This window comes from Nerophis lumbriciformis, linkage group LG20 (assembly GCF_033978685.3).
Source record: "Nerophis lumbriciformis linkage group LG20, RoL_Nlum_v2.1, whole genome shotgun sequence".
Classification (NCBI taxonomy): domain Eukaryota; kingdom Metazoa; phylum Chordata; class Actinopteri; order Syngnathiformes; family Syngnathidae; genus Nerophis; species Nerophis lumbriciformis.
This window is the reverse complement of record NC_084567.2, coordinates 43804676-43820923: the sequence shown is the minus strand read 5'-3', so window position 1 is coordinate 43820923 and position 16248 is coordinate 43804676. Positions and strand designations below refer to the sequence as shown.

The 16248-nt window shown below is 42.8% G+C and overlaps 1 protein-coding gene across 2 annotated transcripts in view; it reads left to right on the top strand.

The window, feature by feature from the left end:
- Positions 1–16248, top strand: part of smad2 (SMAD family member 2) — a 59287-nt gene that overhangs the window by 28259 nt on the left and 14780 nt on the right. Inside the window, exons 3-5 of one of the 2 annotated variants that reach the window (XM_061980928.2) lie at positions 7644–7733; positions 13804–13997; positions 14075–14209. In XM_061980928.2, the coding sequence (XP_061836912.2) occupies positions 7644–7733; positions 13804–13997; positions 14075–14209 (419 nt within the window). The remainder of the gene's footprint in view (positions 1–7643; positions 7734–13803; positions 13998–14074; positions 14210–16248) is intronic. The other variant, XM_061980929.2, reaches the window with a different exon arrangement.

Here is a 16248-nt window from a genome sequence, read left to right as displayed (position 1 = left end):
TTACACAAAGTCTTTTCTCTTCCAACTCTTTTCTCTTTCTTTCCTCGCTTTTCAGCTCCTCTTCCTCGCTCGCTCGTCGTCCCCTGTCTCTTGCGGCGTCGCTCCCGGCGCGCCCCGCCTCGCCGCTCGCTCGCCGCCGCCGCCTCTCCACAGCGTTAAAGAGGAGCGCGTCTTTGTAAACACTGAACAGGCACGCCAAACGCGCCTCTCAGAGCAAACGGTGCTTTAGTTTATGAATTTACAACGCAGATATAAATGACACATTCATGTTTTTGTGTAATAATGACAACGTATACGCACGCGGACGATTGACTTGTTGATGGTGATGGCAAGAACGCTGTCGGGGGTTTTCTTTTCAAATGTTCGTTCATAGCCGTTGTGCTGCTATGATAGGCCATTTCCGCTCGACACAGTGTGCATACAACATTATTAGGCCGTTTATTGAAATACTCCCACACTTTTGACGACTTTTGGCGTGCTTTTTTCCCCTCGCTCGCATCGTCTGCTTTGCGCTCCGCCATGACAGTAGTGTGACGTAAATATGCGACGCGCCGACGCACAAAAACGGCGTCGACGTATTTACGTAACCGATGACGTCGACTACGTCGACGCGTCGTTTCAGCCTTAGTTTCGAGTAGTCTAGATGTGTGTGTGTGTAGGGGTGATTGTTGGTCATAAACAAGCCATATGCAACCCTTAAAAGGGAACTGCACTTTTTTGGGGAATTTTGCGTATCTTTCACAATCCTCATGACAATGCAGTTTTATTTTTAATGCATTCTAACTCGTAAATAAAAAGTCAGCTTACAATGGAACCAATACAAAGTCCTCTATTCCGCCCATAAAACACAATAAATAACCCTCCAAAAATCGCCAACAATACTCACTTACATTTTGTGACTTGAATATTAACCAAGTATTATCAATCAATCAATCAATCAATGTTTATTTATATAGCCCTAAATCACAAGTGTCTCAAAGGGCTGCACAAGCCACAACGACATCCTCGGTACAAAGCCCACATAAGGGCAAGGAAAAACTCACCCCAGTGGGACGTCGATGTGAATGACTATGAGAAACCTTGGAGAGGACCGCATATGTGGGTAACCCCCCCCCCTCTAGGGGAGGCCGATAGCAATGGATGTCGAGTGGGTCTGACATAATATTGTGAGAGTCCAGTCCATAGTGGATCCAACATAATAGTAAGAGTCCAGTCCATAGTGGGGCCAGCAGGACACCATCCCGAGCGGAGACGGGTCAGCAGCGCAGAGATGTTCCCAGCCGATGCACAGGCGAGCGGTCCACCCCGGGTCCCGACTCTGGACAGCCAGCACTTCATCCATGGCCACCGGACCTGTGCCCACCCCCCCTCCACAAGGGATAGAGTGGAGCAGAGGAGAGAAGAAAAGAAACGGCAGATCAACTGGTCTAACAGGGGGGCTATTTAAAGGCTAGAGTATACAAATGAGTTTTAAGATGGGACTTAAATGCTTCTACTGAGGTAGCATCTCTAACTGTTACCGGGAGGGCATTCCATAGTACTGGAGCCCCAATAGAAAACGCTCTATAGCCCGCAGACTTTTTTTTGGGCTCTGGGAATCACTAATAAGCCGGAGTTCTTTGAAGGCAGATTTCTTGCCGGGACATATGGTACAATGCAATCGACAAGATAGGACGGAGCTAGACCGTGTAGTATTTTATACGTAAGTAGTACAACCTTAAAGTCACATCTTAAGTGCACAGGAAGCCAGTGCAGGTGAGCCAGTATAGGTATATATATATGTATATATGTATATAAAGGTATATACAGTATAGGCGTAATATGATCAAACTTTCTTGTTCTTGTCAAAAGTCTAGCAGCCGCATTTTGTACCAACTGTAATCTTTTAATGCTAGACATAGGGAGACCCGAAAATAATACGTTACAGTAGTCGAGACGAGACGTAACGAACGCATGAATAATGATCTCAGCGTCGCTAGTGGATAAAATAGAACGAATTTTAGCGATATTACGGAGATGAAAGAAGGCCGTTTTAGTAACACTCTTAATGTGTGACTCAAAGGAGAGAGTTGGGTGGAAGATAATACCCAGATTCTTTACTGATTCGCCTTGTGTAATTGTTTGGTTGTCAAATGTTAAGGTGGTATTATTAAATAAATGTCGGGGTTTAGCAGGACCGATAATCAGCATTTCCGTTTTCTTGGCGTTGAGTTGCAAGAAGTTAGCGGACATCCATTGTTTAATGTCATTAAGACACGCCTCCAGTATTAGTGGTATTGTTATCATAAGCGCTAACACAGACAAACTAGCTCACAAGCTTGTGTGCCTATTTTGACACGATGGACTTAGTTAGCTGCTTTCTTGCTTGTGGAAGTTTATTTTTTCGCGAGGATTATGAGTCATTTTCCACCTAAACGGGACTATAACAACATTCTGTCAGTCGGCATCCTAATGACAGCAAACATTGTCCAGCAAGTGATGTTTTATTATGTGTGTTGGTTCTCATGAAGTCTGCAGTGAGTAGTTATCAGTGCCATCCACCCATCCATCCCTCGAGGGGTTGCGGGGGCGCTGGAGCCTATCCCAGCTGCATTGGGGCGGAAGGCGGGGTGCACCCTGGACAAGTTGCCACCTCCTAGCAGGGCCAACACAGATAGACAACCATTCATTTTCACACACTTGGGACAATTTAGTGATGGTGTTGGGGGGGAAAAGCGAACTTTGTGATGTTTTTTAAATTAAATGTGTCCTTTACTACAAAAAATATATACAGGTGAAAGCCAGTAAATTAGAATATTTTGAAAAACTTGATTTATTTCAGTAATTGCATTCAAAAGGTGTAACTTGTACATTATATTTATTCATTGCACACAGACTGATGCATTCAAATGTTTATTTCATTTAATTTTGATGATTTGAAGTGGCAACAAATGAAAATCCAAAATTCCGTGTGTCACAAAATTAGAATATTACTTAAGGCTAATACAAAAAAGGGATTTTTAGAAATGTTGGCCAACTGAAAAGTATGAAAATGAAAAATATGAGCATGTACAATACTCAATACTTGGTTGGACCTCTTTTTGCCTCAATTACTGCGTTAATGCGGCGTGGCATGGAGTCGATGAGTTTCTGGCACTGCTCAGGTGTTATGAGAGCCCAGGTTGCTCTGATAGTGGCCTTCAACTCTTCTGCGTTTTTGGGTCTGGCATTCTGCATCTTCCTTTTCACAATACCCCACAGATTTTCTATGGGGCTAAGGTCAGGGGAGTTGGCGGGCCAATTTAGAACAGAAATACCATGGTCCGTAAACCAGGCACGGGTAGATTTTGCGCTGTGTGCAGGCGCCAAGTCCTGTTGGAACTTGAAATCTCCATCTCCATAGAGCAGGTCAGCAGCAGGAAGCATGAAGTGCTCTAAAACTTGCTGGTAGACGGCTGCGTTGACCCTGGATCTCAGAAAACAGAGTGGACCGACACCAGCAGATGACATGGCACCCCAAACCATCACTGATGGTGGAAACTTTACACTAGACTTCAGGCAACGTGGATCCTGTGCCTCTCCTGTCTTCCTCCAGACTCTGGGACCTCGATTTCCAAAGGAAATGCAAAATTTGCTTTCGTCAGAAAACATGACTTTGGACCACTCAGCAGCAGTCCAGCTGGTGTCGGTCCACTCTGTTTCCTGAGATCCAGGGTCAACGCAGCCGTCTACCAGCAAGTTTTAGAGCACTTCATGCTTCCTGCTGCTGACCTGCTCTATGGAGATGGAGATTTCAAGTTCCAACAGGACTTGGCGCCTGCACACAGCGCAAAATCTACCCGTGCCTGGTTTACGGACCATGGTATTTCTGTTCTAAATTGGCCCGCCAACTCCCCTGACCTTAGCCCCATAGAAAATCTGTGGGGTATTGTGAAAAGGAAGATGCAGAATGCCAGACCCAAAAACGCAGAAGAGTTGAAGGCCACTATCAGAGCAACCTGGGCTCTCATAACACCTGAGCAGTGCCAGAAACTCATCGACTCCATGCCACGCCGCATTAACGCAGTAATTGAGGCAAAAGGAGCTCCAACCAAGTATTGAGTATTGTACATGCTCATACTTTTCGTTTTCATACTTTTCAGTTGGCCAACATTTCTAAAAATCCCTTTTTTGTATTAGCCTTAAGTAATTTTCTAATTTTGTGACACACGGAATTTTGGATTTTCATTTGTTGCCACTTCAAATCATCAAAATTAAATGAAATAAACATTTGAATGCATCAGTCTGTGTGCAATGAATAAATATAATGTACAAGTTACACCTTTTGAATGCAATTACTGAAATAAATCAAGTTTTTCAAAATATTCTAATTTACTGGCTTTTACCTGTATACTTGCAGCATGTATATAAAACCTTAATGGAGTTATTTGGATGTTTTATAAGGGCGTTATCGGCAGAATAGAGCGACTCCCATAGGCTACATTGTAAGCGGACTTTTGATTGCATGTATTTACTATTTAGATTGCATTAAAATAAGAAAAATATTTGTTCTTGTCTTACATAATGAGTGTGAATAAATAGGCAACATTTGAAAAAAAGTGCAGTTTCCCTTTTAAACAATTGTTTTGTCTTCTTGACACCTTTTGAATTGTCATTTGCGTTTATGCTGTACTCATTTATGGAATGTTCAAAACCCAGCCCACATATTTCATTAGAAGCAGGGGTTTATCCTGCCAATTTCGATACCGATGAGATTAACTGTACATTTTTAAATGTGATTCTGTTGAGTGCTTGACAGTGAGACAATATCAACGCATCCATTGTATTACATACAATTATTTGAACAGAACAAAGTCAACAGTACCCTGAACAAAAAGCAAAAACCTCTATCTACTTCTCAGTTAAATCTTTTGGTTTTTGCCCTCAAAGTCTTCCTCTGTCCAGAAAATTATTCCCAGAGTTTGTAAACCTTAAAAAAAAGGACAAAAACAACATTTTGTGGAAAGAAATTGTGATCTAATCTGGTAATATTCACATACCGATGCTACCTGGGTATGGAGACTACAGAAATAAGGATTGATCTGCCCTTCCTTTGGTGCTCTACACACCAACAGAGCATGGTTATTATATCATCTCTCCTGACTTTTTAAATCTATCTATTGCTGTAATGTGTTTCCATCTAGACTTCTTAGTTTACGAAGCACTTATTTATTGAGTTGTTTCAATCTGGTTTAGTTGCTAGTTTAGGGATTACTATGCCTTTTCGTCTGTTCCTTTGTCTGCTTAGTCTTACTGGTTTTTAGCCTTGTCCTCCAATGATTGTGATACTAGTAAGAAATGCAGTTTCTTTGCCAAAATGGAGGATTATTAACTTGGAGAAGGCGCTCTAGTCTGTTTATGGAAATACACGTTTAGCTGCCGTCAGCCGAAGCACTAAAAATAAATTCAGTGTCAGAGGGAATTGTCCTTTTTGTGATTTGCGTCGAAAGGCATTAATCGTCATTGGCCGATCACGTACTCTTTCTCATAAATCGGCTAATACTGATTGATTGGCGCGTCCCAATAAAAAAAATATACTGTAGCAATACATTAAGAATAATGCACATTGTATGAATTTACAGGTAAAAGCCAGTAAATTAGAATATTTTGAAAAACTTGATTTATTTCAGTAATTGCATTCAAAGGGTGTAACTTGTACATTATATTTATTCATTGCACACCGACTGATGCATTCAAATGTTTATTTCATTTAATTTTGATGATTTAAAGTGGCAACAAATGAAAATCCAAAATTCCGTGTGTCACAAAATTAGAATATTACTTAAGGCTAATACAAAAAAGGGATTTTTAGAAATGTTGGCCAACTGAAAAGTATGAAAATGAAAAATATGAGCATGTACAATACTCAATACTTGGTTGGAGCTCCTTTTGCCTCAATTACTGCGTTAATGCGGCGTGGCATGGAGTCCATGAGTTTCTGGCACTGCTCAGGTGTTATGAGAGCCCAGGTTGCTCTGATAGTGGCCTTCAACTCTTCTGCGTTTTTGGGTCTGGCATTCTGCATCTTCCTTTTCACAATACCCCACAGATTTTCTATGGGGCTAAGGTCAGGGGAGTTGGCGGGCCAATTTAGAACAGAAATACCATGGTCCGTAAACCAGGCACGGGTAGATTTTGCGCTGTGTGCAGGCGCCAAGTCCTGTTGGAACTTGAAATCTCCATCTCCATAGAGCAGGTCAGCAGCAGGAAGCATGAAGTGCTCTAAAACTTGCTGGTAGACGGCTGCGTTGACCCTGGATCTCAGGAAACAGAGTGGACCGACACCAGCAGATGACATGGCACCCCAAACCATCACCCAACCATGCAAATTTTGCATTTCCTTTGGAAATCGAGGTCCCAGAGTCTGGAGGAAGACAGGAGAGGCACAGGATCCACGTTGCCTGAAGTCTAGTGTAAAGTTTCCACCATCAGTGATGGTTTGGGGTGCCATGTCATCTGCTGGTGTCGGTCCACTCTGTTTCCTGAGATCCAGGGTCAACGCAGCCGTCTACCAGCAAGTTTTAGAGCACTTCATGCTTCCTGCTGCTGACCTGCTCTATGGAGATGGAGATTTCAAGTTCCAACAGGACTTGGCGCCTGCACACAGCGCAAAATCTACCCGTGCCTGGTTTACGGACCATGGTATTTCTGTTCTAAATTGGCCCGCCAACTCCCCTGACCTTAGCCCCATAGAAAATCTGTGGGGTATTGTGAAAAGGAAGATGCAGAATGCCAGACCCAAAAACGCAGAAGAGTTGAAGGCCACTATCAGAGCAACCTGGGCTCTCATAACACCTGAGCAGTGCCAGAAACTCATCGACTCCATGCCACGCCGCATTAACGCAGTAATTGAGGCAAAAGGAACTCCAACCAAGTATTGAGTATTGTACATGCTCATATTTTTCATTTTCATACTTTTCAGTTGGCCAACATTTCTAAAAATCCCTTTTTTGTATTAGCCTTAAGTAATATTCTAATTTTGTGACACACGGAATTTTGGATTTTCATTTGTTGCCACTTCAAATCATCAAAATTAAATGAAATAAACATTTGAATGCATCAGTCTGTGTGCAATGAATAAATATAATGTACAAGTTACACCTTTTGAATGCAATTACTGAAATAAATCAAGTTTTTCAAAATATTCTAATTTACTGGCTTTTACCTGTATGTGCAACGAGTGTGAGCTTATGCGACGTTCAACCCTGAAAACAAGTAATGGATATCTTTCTTCATGGGCCGCTTGAATACAAATACAGCACTACGACTAATTTGAACAAGTTGTCCAGTGGTCAAAACAATTTCATTACAACACTTGCAGTTTTTAGACAAAAATTTACTTTCTTGTCACCATTTGTCCTCATTTAAATGTTTTCAAAGAAAACCTACTCTACAATGCTTATTGCCCACATCGTTTTTCAAATTGTCACACCTCAGTCCCTCCTTTCAGTCGTAAGCATGTGGGAGGTCAGCTGTTTACATTAATGTTTGTGCTTTCATCCTGCTTATTTTCAATACAACATCTCACATTTACTTGTCTGTTGGATTTTATTTTTGTCATTTTTTGCTCATGCCCTATATGTTTTTGTGTCTTGTGTGCATGTGTGTGTTCTGTGTGTCTGTAGCAATTGCTCAGATCTATGGGGTCTTGGCTCAGGCCACATGATAGAACAGTGGGACTCTGCAGGCATGTACGGATACCATGACCACAACAGGTGAATACACTCACATGTACACACACATGCTATGGCTTCAATGCCACCTTGTCTGTAAAGTCTTTCACTCATTCTGACCATTAGGATGTGATTAACCCAATATAACGACTATACTGAGTGTATTGTAATCGTGTTCATTCACTAAGCAGTATATAATGGAACCAATTCGCAACACAAACAAATTAGTCCCTTGTATTGTTTATAGTTCTTTTTCACTTGCTATTGTCAGTTTAACAATATCAACACAATATTTAAACTAGTTCCTTATTTCTCTATTAAATACAATTGTTTAAGTAAAATAAAAGTACCTAATAACTGAACAAAAGCAAAAACTACTCATTTAAATGTGTCTAGGGAATTCATTCCCTGAGTTTTTAAACAAGAACAAAAAAAAAAAAAGAGATTTATAAAAGAAAAATATTGACTTACCGTATTTTCCGCACCATAAGCCGCCCTGGGTTATAAGCCGCGCCTTCAATGAACGGCATATTTCAAAACTTTGTCCACCTATAAGCCGCCCCGTGTTGTAAGCCGCATCTAACTGCGCTAAAGGAATGTCTAAAAAACAGTCAGATAGGTCAGTCAAACTTTAATAATACATTAAAAACCAGCGTGATGTGGGCGCGCATGGAGTCGTATATCAACATGGACGGAGCTGCGTGAAAAAAGCCACCCGGCCTCTTCGCGTAAACTTCCCTTAACCACTCGCTCATCTTTTCTTCATCCATCCATCCCTTCGAGTTAGCTTTTATGATGACGCCGGCTGGAAAGGTCTCTTTTGGCAAGGTCTTCCTTTTGAATATCACCATGGGTGGAAGTTTCTGGCCATTAGCATGGCAAGCTAGAACCACAGTGAAGGATGACTTCTCATTCCCTGTGGTGCGAATATTCACCGTACGTGCTCCCGTTGTATCCACAGTGCGGTTCACAGGAATATCAAAAGTCAGTGGAACCTCGTCCATGTTGATAATGTTCTCTGGCCGGATCTTTTTTTCAGCTATCTTGTTTTTACAATATGCACGGAAAGTAGCCAGCTTTTCTTGAAAGTCTTTAGGCAGTTGCTGTGAAATAGTAGTCCGTGTGCGGATGGAGAGATTGCGTCTTTTCATGAACCGGATCCTTGTCGCTTAGTAGGAGCCATTTTGTGGTCTTTACAGATGTAAACACACAAAGGAAATGAAACGTACGGTAATATCCGCGCACTTTTTCTTCTTCTACGCGGGCGGGTGGTTGCTTACAGTAGAAGAAGAAGCGCTTCCTGTTCTATGGGGAAAAAAGATGGCGGCTGTTTACCGTAGTTGCGAGACCGAAACTTTATGAAAATGAATCTTAATATTAATCCATATATAAAGCGCACCGGGTTATAAGCCGCACTGTCAGCTTTTGAGTAAATTTGTGGTTTTTAGGTGCGGCTAATAGTGCGGAAAATACGGTACCTAATAACTGAACAAAAGCAAAAACTACTCATTTAAATATGTGTCTAGGGAATTCATTCCCTGAGTTTTTAAACAAGAACAAAAAAAAGAGATTTATAAAAGAAAAATATTGACTTAATCCATTCATACTAAGCACTCTAGTATGTATCTAATACTGGTACGACCTTTATCCACCACCAATTTATGGATGGATCCGCCCTCCTACGTGTCGTCTACTGATGGCGACAATGCTGACACACCAGCAGTTGCTGTTATATTATCCTCTCTCTAGACTTTTAATTAATTTATAAATTGCTTACTTTCTGTTGCAACATACAGTGGGGCAAAAAAGTATTTAGTCAGCCACCAATTGTGCAAGTTCTCCCACTTAAAATGATGACAGAGGTCTGTAATTTTCATCATAGGTACACTTCAACTGTGAGAGACAGAATGTGAAAAAAAAAATCCAGGAATTCACATTGTAGGATTTTTAAAGAATTTATTTGTAAATTATGGTGGAAAATAAGTATTTGGTCAATAACAAAAACTAAACTCAATACTTTGTTGGCAATAACAGAGGTCAAACGATTACTATAGGTCTTTACCAGGTTTGCACACACAGTAGCTGGTATTTTGGCCCATTCCTCCACGCAGATCTTCTCGAGAGCAGTGATGTTTTGGGGCTGTCGCCGAGCAATACGGAATTTCAACTCCCTCCACAGATTTTCTATGGGGTTGAGGTCTGGAGACTGGCTAGGCCACTCCAGGACTTTCAAATGCTTCTTACGGAGCCACTCCTTCGTTGCCCGGGCGGTGTGTTTGGGATCATTGTCATGCTGGAAGACCCAGCCACGTTTCATCTTCAAAGCTCTCACTGATGGAAGGAAGTTTTGGCTCAAAATCTCACGATACATGGCCCCATTCATTCTTTCCTTAACACGGATCAGTCGTCCTGTCCCCTTAGCAGAAAAACAGCCCCAAAGCATGATGTTTCCACCCCCATGCTTCACAGTAGGTATGGTGTTCTTGGGATGCAACTCAGTATTCTTCTTCCTCCAAACACGACGAGTTGAGTTTATACCAAAAAGTTCTATTTTGGTTTCATCTGACCACATGACATTCTCCCAATCCTCTGCTGTATCATCCATGTGCTCTCTGGCAAACTTCAGACGGGTCTGGACATGCACTGGCTTAAGCAGGGGGACACGTCTGGCACTGCAGGATTTGATTCCCTGTCGGCGTAGTGTGTTACTGATGGTAACCTTTGTTACTTTGGTCCCAGCTCTCTGCAGGTCATTCACCAGGTCCCCCCGTGTGGTTCTGGGATTTTTGCTCACCGTTCTCATGATCATTTTGACCCCACGGGATGAGATCTTGCGTGGAGTCCCAGATCGAGGGAGATTATCAGTGGTCTTGTATGTCTTCCATTTTCTGATAATTGCTCCCACAGTTGATTTTTTCACACCAAGCTGCTTGCCTATTGTAGATTCACTCTTCACAGTCTGGTGCAGGTCTACAATTCTTTTCCTGGTGTCCTTCGACAGCTCTTTGGTCTTGGCCATAGTGGAGTTTGGAGTCTGACTGTTTGAGGCTGTGGACAGGTGTCTTTTATACAGATAATGAGTTCAAACAGGTGCCATTAATACAGGTAACGAGTGGAGGACAGAAGAGCTTCTTAAAGAAGAAATTACAGGTCTGTGAGAGCCAGAGATCTTCCTTGTTTGAAGTGACCAAATACTTATTTTCCACCATAATTTACAAATAAATTCTTTAAAATTGCTACAATGTGAATTCCTGGATTTTTTTTTCACATTCTGTCTCTCACAGTTGAAGTGTACCTATGATGGAAATTACAGACCTCTGTCATCATTTTAATTGGGAGAACTTGCACAATCGGTGGCTGACTAAATACTTTGTTGCCCCACTGTATTTATCGGCATTCTTAAAGTTTACTAAGTACCCATTTATTGGTGGTGTTTAAAGCCAGCTTAGCAATTAGCATGTCTGCTCCTGGCTTGCTCTCTGTGGGTAACATGTTTAGCCCCATCCTCCAGTGATATGATACTTGATCATGATAATTAAGATACTAAGAAATGCAGTTTATTTTCCGTAATGGAGGTGATTATAATTAATTTGGGGGAGCGGCCCCACACTACGTATGAAGACACATATTTAGCTGTTAGCCGCTCGCATACAGTCGTGGTCAAAAGTGTACGTACACTTGTAAAGAACATCATGTCATGGCTGTCTTGACTTTACAATCATTTCTACAACTCTTTGTTTTTTTGTGATGTAGTGATTGGAGCACATACTTGTTGGTCACAAAAAAACATTCATGAAGTTTGCTTCTTTTATGAATTTATTATGGCTCTACTGAAAATGTGAGGGTCAAAAGTATACATACAGCAATGTTAATATTTGCTTACATGTCCCTTGGCAAGTTTACCTGCAATAAGGCGCTTTTGGTAGCCATCCACAAGCTTCTGGCAAGCTTCTGCAAGCTAAAATCATCAGCCTGGAGGTTGGGTCTTGGGCGCAGTTGGGTTTTCCAATAGGACAATGACCCCAAACACACGTCAAAAGTGTGTTTGGGGTTAGGCTAGAATGAAGGTTTTAGAATGGCCTTCCCAAAGTCCTGACTTAAATGCTGAAGAAACAAGTCCATGTCAGAAAACCAACAAATTTAGCTGAACTTCACCAATTTTGTCAAGAGGAGTGGTCAAACAAACTGTCTTGGTTGACAAGACTCTGCAACATCGCGTGGACATCGGGGGCGGTACCTCTGGATTGGCAGACCGGGGTGGTGGTTCCTCTCTTTAAGAAGGGGAACCGGAGGGTGTGTTCTAACTATCGTGGGATCACACTCCTCAGCCTTCCCGGTAAGGTCTATTCAGGTGTACTGGAGAGGAGGCTACGCCGGATAGTCGAACCTCGGATTCAGGAGGAACAGTGTGGTTTTCGTCCTGGTCGTGGAACTGTGGACCAGCTCTATACTCTCGGCAGGGTCCTTGAGGGTGCATGGGAGTTTGCCCAACCAGTCTACATGTGCTTTGTGGACTTGGAGAAGGCATTCGACCGTGTACCCCGGGAAGTCCTGTGGGGAGTGCTCAGAGAGTATGGGGTATCGGACTGTCTTATTGTGGCAGTTCGCTCCCTGTATAATCAGTGTCAGAGCTTGGTCCGCATTGCCGGCAGTAAGTCGGACACGTTTCCAGTGAGGGTTGGACTCTGCCAAGGCTGCCCTTTGTCACCCATTCTGTTCATAACCTTTATGGACAGAATTTGTAGGCGCAGTCAGGGTGTTGAGGGTATCTGGTTTGGTGGCTGCAGGATTAGGTCTCTGCTATTTGCAGATGATGTGGTCCTGATGGCTTCCTCCGGCCAAGATCTTCAGCTCTCACTGGATCGGTTCGCAGCCGAGTGTGAAGCGACTGGGATGGGAATCAGCACCTCCAAGTCCGAGTCCATGGTTCTCTCCCGGAAAAGGGTGGAGTGCCATCTCCGGGTTGGGGAGGAGATCTTGCCCCAAGTGGAGGAGTTCAAGTACCTCGGAGTCTTGTTCACGAGTGGGGGAAGAGTGGATCGTGAGATCGACAGGCGGATCGGTGCGGCGTCTTCAGTAATGCGGACGCTGTATCGATCCGTTGTGGTGAAGAAGGAGCTGAGCCGGAAGGCAAAGCTCTCGATTTACCGGTCGATCTACGTTCCCATCCTCACCTATGGTCATGAGCTTTGGGTCATGACCGAAAGGACAAGATCACGGGTACAAGCGGCCGAAATGAGTTTCCTCCGCCGAGTGGCGGGGCTCTCCCTTAGAGATAGGGTGAGAAGCTCTGTCATTCGGGGGGAGCTCAAAGTAAAGCCGCTGCTCCTCCACATGGAGAGGAGCCAGATGAGGTGGTTCGGGCATCTGGTCAGGATGCCACCCGAACGCCTCCCTAGGAAGGTGTTTCGGGCACGTCCGACCGGTAGGAGGCCACGGGGAAGACCCAGGACACGTTGGGAAGACTATGTCTCCCGGCTGGCCTGGGAACGCCTCGGGATCCCCTGGGAGGAGCTGGATGAAGTGGCTGGGGAGAGGGAAGTCTGGGCTTCCCTGCTTAGGCTGCTGCCCCCGCGACCCGACCTCGGATAAGCGGAAGAAGATGGATGGATGGATGGATGGATGGAGTGGTCAAACATTCAACCAGAAGTTTTCATCTGACCACAGAACTTTCCTCCAGAAGGTCTTATCTTTGTCCATGTGATGTCAGATTTGCTCACATTTTCAGTAGAGCCATAATAAATTCATAAAAGAAGCAAACTTCATGAATGTTTTTTGTGAGCAACAAGTATGTGCTCCAATCACTACATCACAAAAAAATAAGAGTTGTAGAAATGATTGTATAGTCAAGACAGCCATGACATGATGTTCTTTACAAGTGTATGTACACTTTTGACCACCACTGTACTTTGTCACGAAAATCGACCGATACCAATCGGTGGCCGATCGATCGGCATTTTCTTACCTGGCACTAAACGAATCCAGTAAAATAGAAAATGAATTCCATAGTGAATACCGTGGTGTGTTCAATGCTATAAAGTGTTCTTTTTGGGTAATGCTGTATCATACCTTGTTTCGTAAGTGATAGCCGTCCTCTTTCAAATGTAATCAGGTCACTGGATGGCCGTCTTCAGGTGTCCCATCGTAAGGGCCTGCCACACGTCATCTACTGTCGCTTGTGGCGATGGCCAGATCTCCACAGCCACCATGAGCTGCGAGCCATTGACAACTGCCAGTTTGCCTTCAACCTCAAGAAGGATGAAGTGTGCGTCAACCCATACCATTACCAGAGGGTGGAGACGCCGGGTAAATAACTCTTTTTGAAGTCGCAAAATCTCATCAGGGTGCCATCAAAGTTCAATCTGGGCCTCTTTTGTCTTCAGTGCTGCCCCCGGTGTTGGTGCCACGCCACACAGAGATTCTGACTGAGCTTCCACCTTTAGACGACTTTACCAATTCAATCCCTGAAAACACCAATTTCCCTGCCGGCATAGATCCTCCAAACAACTACATACCAGGTCTGTATGCAGCACCACAGGATGCTAAACCTTCTTAATGTTACAATGTGATTGTAATGTGTCACATAGTCCCTAAAGAAACTCAAATATTACAAAATGTGTACGTGTTGCATACTTTTATTTCTACTCTTTGACACTAAGTTTGGCAAAAGTGTGAACACAGAGTATGTTCCACTTCTTCAGCCACTGTACTTTGACCAGAGGTGGGTAGTAACGCGCTACATTTACTCCGTTACATCTACTTGAGTAACTTTTGGGATAAATTGTACTTCTAAGAGTAGTTTTAATGCAACATACTTTTACTTTTACTTAAGTATATTTATAGAGAAGGAACGCTACTTTTACTCCGCTACTTTTATCTACATTCAGCTCGCTACTCGCTACTAATTTTTATCGATCTGTTAATGCACGCTTTGTTTGTTTTGGTCTGTCAGACAGACCTTCATAGTGCCTGCCTTACTGGTGACGTTTCACTCCGTTCCACCAATCAGATGCAGTCACTTGTGACGTTGGACCAATCAAACAGAGCCAGGCGGTCACATGACCTGACTTAAACAAGTGTAAAAACTTATTGGGGTGTTACCATTTAGTGGTCAATTGTACGGAATGTGTACTGTACTGTGCAATCTACTAATAAAAGTTCCAATCAATCAATCAAAAGTGTGAAGGAAAAAATATACTTTTTTATTTCAACCGTACATCCCGTCAAAAGCCTAAAGACTGATCGCACATGAGGACGTTCCTGTCTTCACAATAAAAGTGCCGCTCCATCGCGCCTGCGCTTTCAAAATAAGAGTCTCTGAAAGCCAGTGCAAACAAGCTAGCAAGCTACGGAGTTTGACGCCAATATATTTCTTGTAAAGTGTATAAAAACGAATATGGAAGCTGGACAAATAAGATGCCAAAAACCCACCACTTTCATGTGGTATTAGACAGAAAGGAGGAACTTTTCTTCTCCTCCATTTGAAAACGTGGACGTTATCATCACTACTGTCTGATTACAATCAATGCAAGTCATCAGAATCAGGTAATACATCAATTTATATTCTAGTCTTCATGAAAGAAAGGAATCTATATGTTAAACATGCATGTATATTCATTAAAACACCTTTAACATGTAAACAAAAACAGCAAAATAAATACATATAAATGATATACTGTATATATCAATGTATATGTATGTATATATATATATATATGTATGTGTGGGAAAAAAAATCACAAAACTATTTCATCTCTACAGGCCTGTTTCATGAGGGGGGGTACCCTCAATCATCAGGAGATTTTAATGGGAGCATTCGCATACCATGGTTTATATAGGGCACAGAGTGGGTGGGTACAGGCTGGCTTAGGGGCGTGGTGATTGGCTCATGTGTTACCTAGGAGGTGTTTCCGTCTATGGCGGCATGCTGTTACAATTTCGCTGCGCTTGTTGAGGGATGACAGGTCTGGACGGTAAATAATAAACAGTTTCTCTTTCAAGCATAGGTTGCATCTTTTATTACCACTATTGTAAGGTGTGCTGGATGCAAGAATTTGCCATGTTATTGAATATTCAACATTATTGTCTTTGAGGTCCCAAATGTGTTTGCTGAGTTCTGTGGTATTTCGCAGGTTTTTGTTCGTGAAAGAAGCCTTGTGATTGTTCCATCTGGTTTTGAATTCTCCCTCGGTTAATCCTATATATGTGTCGGATGTGTTAATTAAATTGAGCTACAGCTGCATGAACAATATACGACAAATCATCTCAAACCACAACAAAACAATTGCAAATGAGCCGTCGGCCCCCAGACAGAGCGACTCCAAAACCAACAAAGGATGTAACTGCCGAAAGAAACCTGATTGCCCTCTCAACGGGGGGTGCTTACAAACATCAGTTGTCTACCAATCTAAGGTAATACGCAAGGACATTAAGACATCCGACACATATGTAGGATTAACCGAGGGAGAATTCAAAACCAGATGGAACAATCACAAGGCTTCTTTCAGGAACAAAAACCTGTTATGAACCAGTACTACATCTCAGCAGGAACATTTTT